Consider the following 14,963-nt stretch of genomic DNA (forward strand, 5'->3'; position numbering starts at 1 on the left):
GGGTGGCGTGTGCCCGATCTGTGATTTACAGTCAGATCTCACACCCCCCTGCGCTGATTGGACATGATGAACCGGGAGCTGTGGATTTTTGCAAAACAAATAACACGCTCCAGGTGGAGTTAGAAGCTCGGGTTTTTTCTAAAACCACTTTATTTATGTTGTTCTTTCAGATTATAGTGTCGATTTCACTGAAAATTATCAAAAAAATGTTGCCGACGGCAGCTTTAAGTTTAGGTATAGTGTGATTAAAGGGTTAGTTCACCCAAAAATGAAAATTCTGTCAGTAATTACTCACCCTCATGTTGTTCCAACCCCGTAAGACTTTCGTTCATCTTCGGAACACAAATTAAGATATTTTTGATTAAATCTGAGAGCTGTCTCACTCCTCCATAGGCTTCTATTGTAATTGAAACGTCAAAACGTAGGTTCACCATTGGCCAGCATCACACTCATGACCAGCGTCGGCCAATAGTGAGCCTACGTTCTGACGTAGCGCTGCGCTGTTACACTACGTAAACTCACTCAGAGGCCCCCACAGAATAAAATGAATAGTTGAATAAAGTCATTATTTTTGTTTGTTTTTTGAGCTCAAAAATTATTCTCGTCGCTTAATAAACTTAAGGTTGAGCCATTGTATTTTAACGATGTTTTTACTAACTTTTCTGGGCCGGCAGGTTTCAATTACAATAGAAGTGAAATGAAAATTTTAATTTTTGGGTGAACTAACCCTTTAAGGGATGTAGAATATGGAAATGCAGAATAAGGCATTAATATGTGATTTATAAGTACTAATAAACAGCCAATATCCTAATAATATGCAAGCTAATAAGCATATAGTTACTAGTGAGAATTGAACCCTAAACTAAAGTGTTACCAAAGTATATATAAAATAAAAACTTTAAATTGTATAATATATACAGTAACAGTACAAGAAAAAAACACGTATTAAAAAAACAAGTTATGTACTGTATATGCACAACTGTACATTGACAGTTTGGAACAATCCTTTGATCTATGATCCATGCTAATTTGATTTCACACACTAAATGGTTTTAATAATTCTGTCATACCTTCTTTTTCTTCCCTCTAATACAAAGAAAGAAAACACTATGTATACAGTTCTCACAAGACAGCTTGTCCTTTCCTGGCCTTGTCCGATCATCAGATCATCTCTTCAGCGTTCTATTATGGCAGACACATCTCTGAAACAAAGCACTGCCAATTAATGCTCTATCAGCCTACTGCCAGTCTGTTCACACTCTATTACAGGAAGCAGTTTAGAGACAGACTCTGAATGTTTTGAGTATGTCTTGCTCTGCTCCCTTTCCCTCCATTTTCTTTTAAACAAATCTCTTCTCAATGAGGAATTGTGTTAATTTCATGCCACGGCCATTGTTCTTTGAGTCTTGATATTCAATAAAAGCTCATTGTAGTGGCAGCGCTGGCTGTTGTACTAACGAACGTGGGCACGGTAATTTTGCAGCGTTTTGCTGTCACGTCTGTCATCTCCGTTTTTCCTGCCTTTGTGAGCCAAGCGACGTGGCTAATCTGAGTGACTGCGGTGGAAAGACGAGATGGAGAGCGGGAATAAGAAAAAGCAAAGAAAGGGAATGAAGAAAGAAGGTTCGAGCTATACCCTGACACCTGTTTAAGCTTCATCTGTGCTCCTGGCAAAAGGGAAAGTCAATAGAGGAATGGAAGAAGGGGGGGGAGAGGGCGAGAGACAAGGAGCAGGTGAGTCAACACACACAGCGGTAGCCTTCAATGACATGAATATGTATTAAACATGCTAAATGCAGGTTTCGGGTGTCAGCTAGATGATTTGCCTCACATTCAGATATGTCGTGTGTGTGTGTGTGTGCGTGCGCGCATATGCGGGTATTCTTTGACAGAGTGCACGTTAAGAATGGCTGACTCTGTTCCAAAACCTAGTGAGTTGCCTCTGTCTGTATGGAGCATTTTAATAAGGTGACGATTTACAATGTGAAGGTTTTTTCATAATTATGCTGCCTTCTAAGTTACCTCATTTTGGACTAATTTATCACAGAATCTTAATGAAAATAATTGTATTAAGATGGTGGACGAACAAGAGAAATGCTAATGATAATACTGCTGAAAATCAAACCTATTTAAACCAGCATAAACTGGTTTGGTTTGCTGGTTTAGGCTGATTATGTTCTTGCCTAATTAAAAAGTGCCCAAAAACCCTTTAAAAAAAAACAGTCAACATACCAGACTGACCAGCAAACCATCTTAGGCTGGTTTAAGATGTTACATTTTCCTGCTTTTCTTCAGCGGGGAAATTCAGTACAGAACCATTCAAAAGTTTGGGGTCGGTACGATTTTTTAATGTTTTTGAAAGAAGGCTCTTATTGTCAATTTGGATTATATTATTTCAATTTAAAATAGCAGTTTTCTATTTGAATACATTTTAAAATGTATTTTATTCCTGTGATGGAAAAGCTGAATTTTCATCTGTCATAACTCCATTGTCACATGATCCCTCAGAAACTCTATGCTGATTTGCTGCTCAAGAAACATTTATTATTATTATCAATGTTTAAAACAGTTGTGCTGCTCTATTTTTGTATTTATATTTTTGTGGAATTTTTGATACATTTTTGTCAGGATTCTTTAATAAATAGAAAGTTCAAAAGAGCAGCATATATTTGAGATCAATTGAATGCATCCTTGCGGAATACAATTTCTTCTCTTTAAAAACACTTTAGTTTTCGATCCAATTCTCTTTAACTAACTATTAACTCCTAATTACTGCTTATTTATAGTTAGTAAGGTAGTAGTTAAGTTTAGGTATACAGGGGTGTAGAATATGATCATGCAGAATGAGGCATTAAAATATGCTTTATAATTATAAGTACTAATAAACAGCCAATATCCTAATAATATGCATGCTAATAAGCAACTTTAATCACGAGAACTGGACCCAAAACTAAATTATTACAAAAAAACAAAAAAAAAACTTACCGAGCCCAGTCCGTTGACCGATATTGTATTAAACAATATTTGTGCATTCAGTATGTATTTATTCTCATTAAAAAAGTGTCTTTCTTCTCATGTTGCCTGTAATTGTTTCTTGTGCACTTAAATCCTGCCTAAGTAGATTTGCACATGTTTCAAATCAGTCAATTATAAGGTTCCATTTCAGTTCAGGCACTGCCTTAGAAAGCAGCTGCCTATGTAGGGAGCGGGCAGCTCACTAGGTTTTTGGCACAGAGCCACATACCAGTCTGAAATGCAAGGATACTTTGAATTGCCTTCTCGTTGCCATCAGATAGCAGAACTTCCTTCACATCAGCACAAACCGCAATCTGCCGGAAAAGAGAAGAAAAAAAAAAAAGATGAAAAATAAACAAATAAATAAATAAAACAAAAGCAAGACATCCTCAGCACACTGTTCGCAAGCAGTCATATCTGAAGAGCGCTGATTTTTAAAGCCCTACTCCAAAACGACCATCCGTCTCTCTTTCTCCCCTGCTCCCTCTCATCCATCTCTGTCTGTCTCTGCCGTTTTTTCATTTTATGTCTGCATTATTTTAATCATTCAATCAAATCAGTCAATACTTTTATCATTCCCGGTGGCTGGGAGCCCTCTATCTTGCTATCACTCTGTTGGGTAATTGCATTGTGACAGGGGATGATGGTGAGCGCCGAGCCTTTCATTTGCAGGGTGGCGTTTATCATGCGGGGCCATCGCGCTCTGCTGTCACTCCTTACTCGGCTCGCGAGGCCTGCCTGATGCCCTTCATATAACTTTGTACTGCGAAGCTTCTGCCTTTGTGCTGCTCCACTGTCAGCTCTTTCTGTCCTCTTTTTATATAGTCTTTTCATTCAAGTAGTCATCTTTATCAGAGGTGCCGTGTAACAGTTGTTTGGAGAGGTGCAGTGGGCAGAAGCAGGGAGTGTGTGTGTGTGTGTGTGTGTAAAAGTGCTTGCAAGGATTTATATTTCTGATTTTGGATTTCTTTCCTTAAACACAGGAAGCAAAATAACTTTGTCACACCTGCCAATGCTGAGTGAATTTTAAAAATGTAATTTTTAAAAAATATATATTTTTTACCAGCCATGAAACTGAATTTTGCATTATTCTTTAATAAATATTATTTTCTTATTTTTTAAAAATCATTATCATTGTTATCATTTGCAGATTATTTCGCAAATAGTTAAGAGATGGGTTTAGGAATGGATATAGTGTACACTTCCGTCCAAAAGTATTTTAAAGTCCTCCTGTAGTCAATCATTTTATCCCTTAAAACTCATCTTTGATCACCAAAATTACATATTTAATTGTATTTTTTCCTTTTTCTTCAAAAAATTTCTTCATGCCTTAAAATAGCTTGAATGTAACTCTACACCCTTGCCTCATTTAGGATACGTAGTTCTATGAATATGCTAATTAGCCCCGCCTCCACTCACTCACACCAGATCAGAGATCCACTCGTTGACGATCACACGTTGACCTGATTGGTTACAAGGTATTTTGTGATGTCAGAAACACCAGCATGTTCAAACCATGTTTTTGAGACTTTCTTTGGTTCACTGAAGTTTTAAGGAGAGAATATTCAGTATTGGTGTTGACTAATGAATTTGCACATGGTTTGTCTTAAAGCATATTAAAAACACAACATAGACATATAAACAATATTAAAACCTTGATTTTCACCACAGGGGGACTTTAAAATAAACTTTTATTCAGGGTGCATTAATTGATCAAAAGTAAAGACAATTATAATGTTACAAAAGACTATTTTAAATAAGTTATGTTCTTTTGAACATCCTGAAAAAAAAAGAATTTTTTTTTCAACATTGATAATAATAAGAAATGTTTCTTGAGCACCAAATCAGCATATTAGAATGATTTCTTAAAGATTATGTGACACTGAAGACTAGAGCGATGATGCTGAAAATTCAGCCATCACAGTAATAAATTACATTTTAAAACATATTAAAATAGAAAACATTTATTTTAAATTGTACTAATATTTATTTTTATCAAATAAATGCAACTTGGGTGAGACCATAAGAAACATTAAACATTTTGTATATATTTGTTTTGATGGCATAATGTGACGAATATACCATGTGTTGTCACAGAGAACTAGCCTGGCAAGCCAGACCTACATCAAGATGTTAGGTCTGGGAACTCACAATTGGCATACCTCAATCCGAGGGCCGGGATAAACGGTTGTCTTTCAATATCCCTCGCCACGCAATAGGACAGCGCTACAACCAACCAGAGCAACGAACGGCTGTGGCTGAGTGAGTCCCATGCGTTTTCCACCAGTGAACCAGCTAGTTGGTATATTCAACTTTTGCCGTATCCGGTCGTCAAAACTCTGAAGACATCTTCCTTTTTTAGGAATGACTTAAGTGACGTTCTCTTAACTCCAAGTCATCCAGAGTCGCGGGCAAAGCCGATTCGAAAGACCGCTGTTCGCCAGCAGCATCTTCTTTGTTTTCAAGCAGAGGGAAATCACCTATGGAAATCACGCGGAACCGTCATAACTCTACCGTCATTATGTTAAGCCCGCCCACCAACTCAACACGATCTGATTGGCCGGACCAGTTTTTGGTTTTTCCAGCTCAAAAGTCTATGGAGAGTTGCTAGACCACACTTTGCTGCAAAATAATTTTTGCTGCCGCTAGGGTGCGTCTAGATTTCTAGGCTAACAGAGAACAGCTTCCTGGACAAAAAGTCGTTTTGAAGATGCACAATTCGCAAAATCATTAGCAGACTGTTTAAATGTCTTTATATGAGCTGCTCATGTTAACATTAACACAAAGGGACTGACAAAATGAGACCATGCAAGATAAATATCTCTCCAGAGTGATGCTGTGTTTTTTGCCCTGTGGGGAAGAGTCAGGTCACGGGGCCCACACCACCAGCTAGCCATATGGGCATCAAGACCTGCAGGAAACCAACCAGTCACCCAAGAAAAACACGGGCGGTACTGCCAAAACCACAGCACTCCAGGGCACAGGACAAAGAAGAGGAGCCATTTTTCCTTGTCGAGGACTTAGATAAACACAGGCACTATGTCAGACCTGAGAAAAGGTGGAATGCGAGCTAAAAAAAAAGAGATGAGAGATTGAGTGGGGGGGGTGGGGGGCGAGGAAGGCGATCCACTGGTGGTCCGTAATGTCACAACACGGGGGTATTGAGTGGAGAGATACGGGAAGGCTGGTCTTGTGAAGGTGAAATCGATAACATGTTAAGCCTGTCCATCTGGAGAGGTTACTACAAACTACTATACACTACACATAGCTAGAGTCTAAGCCACTGGTGTGTGTGTGTGTGTGTGTGTGTGTGTGTGTGTGTGTGTGTGTGTGTGTGTGTGTGTGTGTGTGTGTGTGTGTGTGTGTGTGTGTGTGTGTGTGTGTGTGTGACTAAGAAAGAAAGTGCTTGCATATGCAAACCCGTGTGTTTGAACGCTTTTGATGACGTTAGCCCATTGGGCCACGTGTGTTTATGGTCACTGAGGTAGAAATGTCAATGTGCAACGGCCGATTTCATGTTGCTTACAATATGCCATGTTAGATTACCCATGCTGATGCAAATTGCCCATTTGCCTGTGATCGTCTGTCTGTGTGAGAGTACCGTGTCATTTTTGCGTTCACTTTTGACTTACCATGAGCCCGGCAAGACACGTCATCCCTCCTCCCAGCTCACACACCGAGGAACCCCTGTGAGACAGAGAGACAGAAGGGGGCTTGATGCGCTGTTTAGCGTAAAATTTGAAGTACATGAGTACAAGAGTGAAGTTTTTCAGTTTAAATGAGAGGAAAACAGGAGGATGAGAGAGATAAGGAGAGACGCAGAGAGGGAGATGGCTGTTGTGTCTTGACAATAACGCTAATTAACTTGCCCGTGTAGGGGGATGCCATTGATTGGAATGCAATTCCACTGGGCTCATTGATCTTAACCTTCCTCTCCCTTCTTCTCTCTGCATGTGAGCGGGTGTATATGTGTTGACAAAAGAAAGCGCAATTGTCCTTTTTTCCTGCTGGAAATGTGGATTTGCGGTACAGAACTGGAAGTTAATTAAACGTACGGGATCAGTTTTCTGCTTCGATTCTGTACAGTACAGTGATGTATCAGATGGTAATACTGTTGTATTTTTATATATGTATAATGGTACTGAATTAGGGGTGTTGCAATATACCAGTATTTATGATAATCGTGATATTTAAAAATAAAAGTAGAGATATTGATATGTTAATTTGACATGATAATCCTAAATAATCCCGCACCAGTAACTGACTCTCCAACATGCAATGCCTCCTAGGTGGAGGCATTGCACCTTAATGCTGGTTGCCACCCATCGTAAAACACAAAAAAGAAGACCTAGGCTGCGTCCGAAATCACATACTTCCTGTGTAGGTACTTATTTTAAATAAGTAATTACTCTGCGACCGTGTGATGTAAAAGGTATGAATGTATTCCAGAATGTAATGTTATCATGCTATTCACAAACCCTCTCCCACGGCCTCATGGGATGGTTAAGTATACATCATACGCACACTTCAGAATCTCACCACGAATAGTAGGTCATCCGTGTAGTTTTTGCTTACTCCTTTATGAGAACTGTGAATATGGACATACTTCTTTTGTCACAAACTGTTTTTTAACTTGCCGCACAAAACACACTGAATTCAGCATAAATGCTTAACCTTGTTGCAAGTGAACGTACTTGCAACCATAGTTGTGTCCCAAATGACGCACTACACACTATGTACTCAACGATGTAGTGTATGAATTTTATGAGGTTATTCTGTCAGTAAGCTGCGACATAATATTTAACAATTGGAATGTATAGGGATAGAGGAAGTCTTAGGATCACATATAGGAGGTGATATAAATAAAGAATTATTGAAACGAAAAGCATTTTGGATTTATAATTTGAAATCACTGGCTCTTAACGGCATAAATGAGGAATTCGATTTGTATGTTTTCCTAAAATGTGATGTAGAGATATTTGGAGATTTTTTACAAATGTAATGTTTAAATATGTTTAAATTAAATATTCTAACTGTGAAGATCGGTGTTGATTAATGACGATGTATTTCTAATGACTTCAATCATTAGGTCTTTTACTGTTGTGCAATTGATGTGGTTACCTGGATTGATATATAAGGATTTTTAATTTCTCTAAATGGTTAAAGGGAAAGAAAGGTGGAAACAGTTTTTTTTTTTGACTGTGGGATACTCTGTTATTGTCTTTAATGTAAAATTATGTCTTGTGTTTCATGAAAATTATGCGTCGGATGCGTTTAACAGGATCATATTTTATGTGGATAAGTGCTGTTGAACACACATTAATTGAGTGAGTGATTTTTAACATTGGCCAATTTTGATGACGTCAATCTAATTAATTGTTTAAATAGTGGCGGAGGGATTTAGATTATTCAACATACTGAGGAAGGCCTGTGAGCCGAAACATCTGTTGTATTATTCGCGTGAAATAAAGTGACTAAAAGGATTTCGGATTCTGAGTGCGGATCATAGCTGTTTCTTGAAGTTATTCTGTCATTTAACATCGGAATCTGATAGCCCCTCCCCTTCTGCTGCGACAGTTGAGTGCATGAAGTGTCCAACATTCCACACTTCGTTTTTTCGGTTAATTAAGTGTATCATTCGGGTATGTGAAGTGCACTTTTTCATTTTGGAATTTTCAGTGTGAACACACTACTCACACTCAGGGCTGTTGCTAGGGACGGAAGGTGGTGACGAATCTAGGGCCCTTCGGCCTTCCTTAGGGGGAACCCCGCGATTTCAACCAAGGGGGACAAGGAACACGATTTCAAGCACCGGGGCTCTGGATACCCCAGCTACGGCTCTGCTCACAGTACTTATACTACAAAATGCCACAAATTGGGACACACGTTAGCATCTGGCTAAATTGCGTAGCATCTACAGCAGAATTTGACCGGAAAAATGTAATTCAAACCACATGTCAACAACTATATAGATATTGGAAGCATTTTCCCCACTCTTTAAAAAGTTTATAAGCCTAATTGGCTTATAATAATATTTATAGCCTAGATAGCCTAATTGGCTATCTATGCATAATTCTTTTATTATTTGCACTTAGAATTGCTTTTTTTTTTTCTCAGAACAAACTAAAGTTGTTTTATAAAGTCACAATTTTCTTTTTTATTCAGTGGCGGAATTTTTTTTTTTTGAGTCACACCACAACAGTAAACACATACAGAAACCTACAGCAGCCGAATGGAATAATTCATATGAAAGGTAATTCATATAATTCCCACAGGAATGGAGAATTTACACAAAGACTATAATTTGCATAGAGTTCATTTGTGTTTGTCATACGCAAAATATACAGTAGAGAGTCCTTGTAGATCAAAAGCAGTCCACAGCCGCACACACACACCGGCAGCTTGACTTCATCACTTTGCCAGTCTTTTCTGCGCTCTGTGACAACAGTCTCCATGTGTTTGTCTGCTCTCAGCCCGTGATCCGACACCTTCCATTGACAGAGAGACAGAGTGGAGGATGAAGAGAGAGCGATTGTTGTATGAGGGAGTGCAATTAAAAATTAATGCGCACAAAACTGCTAGTATGAGTCGCGACGGGGACAAAGCCCTAGTGACAGGTAGCTATTTGGCTGTACATTGGACTAGTGGAAAGAAAGGCGAAAAACCAAAGGGATGAAGAGAAGAGATGGGCGCTCTCTGTAAATTGACTTTTTTTTGTTCTGCTTTATCCTCCTCTTTTTCTCTTTTTGGTGAGTGCCTGATAACAGGTCTGGAAGATAGCGAGAGGGTGACAGTCCTTGATGACATACAGGAACAAGAGCGCACATCGACACACACACGTGCACAAACACACTACACACACTCATGCAAATGAACTTCAGCTTTTCATTTAGAGGTCTGAATATGCGCAAAAGCGATACACGGACCAAATCACAACAGAACACGTGTCTTAACATCCTCCGTACACACACACACACACACACACACACACATTCACACACACTCCTGCAGAAGCATCGGCCCAAGGGCGTAAAACCCTGTATATGCCCAGTTGACCTTCAGCTTGCCGCTGTGTGATCGATAAGCCTCTCTTCCCTCCTCTGCCTCTTGAATGTAAAAACAGGAAATCAAAGGCTTGTGTCCTGCCTTGAGTGCAAATCAAAAAGTGCCCCTTGCCTTTCTGTCATTTGGCCAAAGTGTGTGTGTGTGTGTGTGTGTGTGTGTGTGTGTGCGTGTGTGTGTGAGAGAGAGAGAGAGAGAGAGAGAGAGAGAGAGAGAGAGAGAGAGAGAGAGAGAGAGAGAGAGAGAGAGAGAGAGAGAGAGAGAGAGAGAGAGAGAGAGAGAGAGAGAATGTTATTGTACCTTACATTGCACACATTCTGTACGCAGCCTAGCTGCAATTGCTTTGGCAATGCAAATGTACAGTTTTTGTCATGCCAATAAAGCACACTTAAATTATAATTCAGAGTGAGAGAGAGAGAGAGAGAGAGAGAGAGAGAGAGAGAGAGAGAGAGAGGGGGGTGGGGTCCTCACGTAAACATGTGACGTTTCTTCAGGCAGTAGTAGGCCATCACCTCTTCAGAAGGCCAGACACCTGAAACAGAAAGAGAGAGAGGTTAGAAGCAGCATACTCACTGGTATGCCGTAACGGCAAGTCTGTTGAAAGTACTGGGAAATATTCTTGCATACACATACTTGTGTACTCCCTGTCCCTGTGCAAAAAGATTGCCCTGTCAATCTAACCAGACAAGTTTTCACATTAGATTTAGTGCACATTACAGCATAACTGGCCATAATCAGGCCATTCAGATATGAGTGGGCCATTTGACTGAGATCTTTAAACCACCAATAACAACTATTTTTTTACTTGGCATTTAGAGACGGGCAATACATTTGCATTGAAAGTGAGTAAAAACAGTATTATTGTGAAATATTTGTATAATTGAAAAGAACAGTTCCCTATTTTAATATATTTTAAAATGTAAGTAATGATGGAAAAGTTGAATTTTCAGCAGTCATTACTCCAGTCTTCAGTGTCACACGATCCTTCAGAAATTGTATGCTCTATAATAACATTTCTTATGTTGAAAACAGTTATGCTGCTTAATATGCTTTGTGTGAATTGTGGCTTTTTTCAGGATTCTTTGATGAATAGAATGTTTAATTAATCTTTGCTGTAAAAAGTATGAATTTCTTTCAAATAAATATCTTATTGATCTTACTGAATATACAGTATAGGCTAATTATAAAACCATATGAAATACTAATGTTTATATCAACTGTTTTTTTGCAATTGTAAGAAGTGAATATTCAACTAGTTAATCATGCATGTAGTTACTGTAGTGTATAACCAACACATTTCATCTCACATTTCCTTGCATTGCAGTTAAGAGGGATTGATTAAAATCACATAACCAGATCATGAAGAGAGTAGACCTTAAGAACATATGACATTATTCATCACAGAAAGCAAGGAAACATTTGATATATTACATACTGCATGCTCACACAAGGACAAGCCTACTTGGTTACCTTCCCATGATGCAATATAAAGACAGTGTCTCACTCTCTTTTGCACTGGGGCTTTCTCTGTGTTCATGAACGCTCTCTGCTCGCTAGTTCGCTTCCAACACACACACACACACACACACACACACACACACACACACACACACACACACACACACACACACACACACACACACACACACACACACACACACACACACACACACACACACACACACACACACACACACACACACACACAAGATTCTGGCTACTTAGGCTTGTAAGCTGTGCACAAAGTGAGTGGGGGTCCAGCGAACGATTATCACAAGAAGCAGGCTGGTGGTCTTATCACCCACTGTCAGCCTCTGCTCCTTCTGCTAGCTCCAGCAAGAGCCATAAAGCTGCCATTGTCTCTCAGACACACACATACACACGTGCAGCTGAGGAAAAAACAGTCATTTCAATAAACTTAGGCCCCTGAGCTGTCTGCCTTTGATGGGAGCTCTTATGTGTTTGGATTTGTGTGTGTAACTTTACTTTCGTTTGCAACGTATCTTCATGTATAAATTTGTGAAGTGTTTTAAAAGAAAGAAGAAACAAAACAGTGTTTTTGGTGTGCAAACACTGGATCATTCTATGAAACACTGCCTTTTTTAGGTTGTACATTTCTGTAAGATATTAAACAATCTGTCAGACAAACATGTGTTCAGAAATTAAAAAAACTTAACTGTGCCAACTTAAGTTTAAAAAGGGATAGTTCACCCAAAAATTCTGTCATCATTTACTCACCCTCATATTGTTCCAAACCTGTATGACTTTCTTATTTTGAAGATATTTTGTTGGTAACATAGCAAAAAATAAGTAAAGGTTTGGGGAAATGATAACAATAAATGATGACAAATTTCATTTTGAGTGATCTATCCCTTTAATTAAGAGATTTTGATATATGTCACAATATACAGTAAATATGCCCATTACATTACCTTATGCTGGAAGGTACTTCTTAAAAGTAGAATTTAATATTGATATTTACATATTTACACAAATGCACTTTGTAGTTATCACAAGGTTGAAGGTAATAGGGTTGACATTTTAAGAGAAACCCCTACTGACAAAAGTAACAAAACGTAAGATAAAATAAAAAAAGGAGACTTGAAATTGTCTTAAAAGGATTCTTGTCAGGAAACTTGTCATTATGACAGATTTTTTGATTTATGCAATAGTTTATTACTCAGAAATGGGGAAAATATGACAGTAATAAAGTTGAAGCACAACCTGGGTGCATAACTTTTTAATAATACATGTCTAGAAAAAAAAAAAAAAACAGAGAGAGAGAATAAAGCCAAATGATAGATTGATTTCCAAAATGTGACACTTATGTATATAACAGCAAGGAGAAGTTAAAATCGCATAACTTTGACTAAAGGAAAAGGAAGGGAAAAAAATCCTGAATTTATATCAAAAACTTATTTTGTATTTATAAAAAGATTTATATTGTTGCAGCATAGTAAAAGTTGGCATCCACTATTATAAAATTATTTTCACATAGGTATATACAGTAAGCAGTCCTTTTGAAGAATGACCCTGCTAATGATTTTGTTCAGTGCATGCAAGAACGGTAGAAATGCAGAAGGTTAGAGAGAGAGAGATGGTGAGAAAAAAAATGTGTGTGTGCATTTGTAAGACAGAGTCGATATAATAAGCAGCTTATGACCTGCCTTTCAGGAAGGCCTGTTAAAGCCTGTCTCTCTCAACCTCTCTGCACCATCAGCTGGAGATTAACTCACCCAAGCAAGATTTAATAATGTCTATTGATAAAACGTCAACATATGCCTCTGCCATTAAAAGAAGGCAGCACCTGCTTGCTATTCCACTTGCTGATGAACCATCTGACATTTTGAGAGGCTAGTGTAAGATTTATCACATAAGGATTGTAGCTAGACAGAAAAAAAAAAAAACTTATGACACTTAGAGGTCATAAACAACTACTTCTAGGCTCATCCAGGTGGCCCACCTGGGCCGATTAATTCGGCTGTCTGTAATCTCTGAAGACCCAGCCTTTCTCTGTGACTGAGAATTTAAAAAGCCAATAACCGTGAGTTTGAATGATGGGCTAAATCTTATCATTTTTAATTTTGCAGTGATAAACCTAGAAATATGCTTCAGGAAAGTGTAATGCGGTGTCTTTAATAATTAACTCCTGTAGTGTTACATACACAAAAGAACATTTCTGAAGAAAGCGCCTGAGGTTTCTCAAATAGACTGTGTACACAAATGTATTAATGGCATTTTCATAAGTTAGACGTTCTTAAAAATGACATTTGAAATGGATTGATTCAGCAATTGTACAAATGGTGAGATAACACAGGAGCTGGTTAATAAGGGCAAGAGTTTTTCGGCTTTTAGAGGTCTTTTCAATAATGATATGCTGAGATATAGTTATGGGAATAGGCAGATTTCTTTCTCTTCTCTCAGCAGAAGTACACCATGAAGAAATACTAATCCTTTAAAAAATTCTCATTTTATTCAATATGCGATGAATAGCAAAAACACACTACCTTGGCAAATACAATCGATGTGCAGAAAATCTGCAGGTAATATCTGGCAAATATGCAGAAAACAACAACAACAACAATATAACTTCCAGTAAAGCAGTTTTGAATCACAGTCAAAGGCGCTATGCAAAAAAACATGACCATAAAACACAATATTTATAAGTGCTTTTTATGCAACAATTATACGATAATACGTACCACAATTTCATAATATATTCTTGGGAATATTCCTTAAACATTAAGGTCGAAGACAGCATAATACAGTTTTTTTTAAACCAAGCATCTGCAGAAGAAAATCAACGTCTGCTTCTACATAATTGCCTTTTTATCCCCGCCCACCAATTTGCACATTATGTACAGTAGTAGTAAAACACTAAAGAGACGCAAACACAATTTTACTCCAGCAACAAACGATAGAAATGTTTCTGAGGATTACAAAACATTTTTAAGGGCCAAGTAGTGGAAAAACGCAGTCTTTACATTGTGATCCTAACATTAAGTTTGGATGAACTTTATATTTCAAAGAAGTTTCAGTGTTCATTTGTTCACTTCATTTTACTGCAGATTTGTCTTTAAACAAGACAGTTCGGTGCAGGCTTTTCAGAGAGACTGAAAATAAAAGATGATGTCATGACGAATGTCGCAACACACAAGTGTGAGCAACAGTGTTTTTACCTGTGTAACAGATTGTTTGATATATTTATACTGTAGTGCAGCAGTCAAACTGTGGATATTTGTGAAAGTTGTGATTTCCCTATCTTTTCTTTGCTTCGGCATTTAGGGGGTTAATGCGGGGGTCCCGGATATGGAAAAAAAGCATGTAGAAAACACTGCTTTTGTTAATGTTTTCATCTAGGCTATGTGCTGTAATCCTGAATAAAA

The 14,963-nt window shown here is 38.1% G+C and overlaps 1 protein-coding gene across 2 annotated transcripts in view; it reads right to left on the minus strand.

The window, feature by feature from the left end:
• camkmt (calmodulin-lysine N-methyltransferase) overlaps positions 1–14,963 on the minus strand; it is a 101,094-nt gene that overhangs the window by 18,972 nt on the left and 67,159 nt on the right. For both annotated transcript variants that reach the window (XM_056238402.1, XM_056238403.1), the window contains exons 4-6: positions 10,549–10,609; positions 6,648–6,702; positions 3,266–3,329 (exon numbers count right to left, since the gene is read on the minus strand). In XM_056238402.1, coding sequence (XP_056094377.1) covers positions 3,266–3,329; positions 6,648–6,702; positions 10,549–10,609 — 180 coding nt within the window. The remainder of the gene's footprint in view (positions 1–3,265; positions 3,330–6,647; positions 6,703–10,548; positions 10,610–14,963) is intronic.

The sequence above is a fragment of the Rhinichthys klamathensis genome, unplaced genomic scaffold, assembly GCF_029890125.1.
Source record: "Rhinichthys klamathensis goyatoka isolate OS25496 unplaced genomic scaffold, OSU_Roscu_1.1 h1tg000522l_1, whole genome shotgun sequence".
NCBI lineage: Eukaryota > Metazoa > Chordata > Actinopteri > Cypriniformes > Leuciscidae > Rhinichthys > Rhinichthys klamathensis.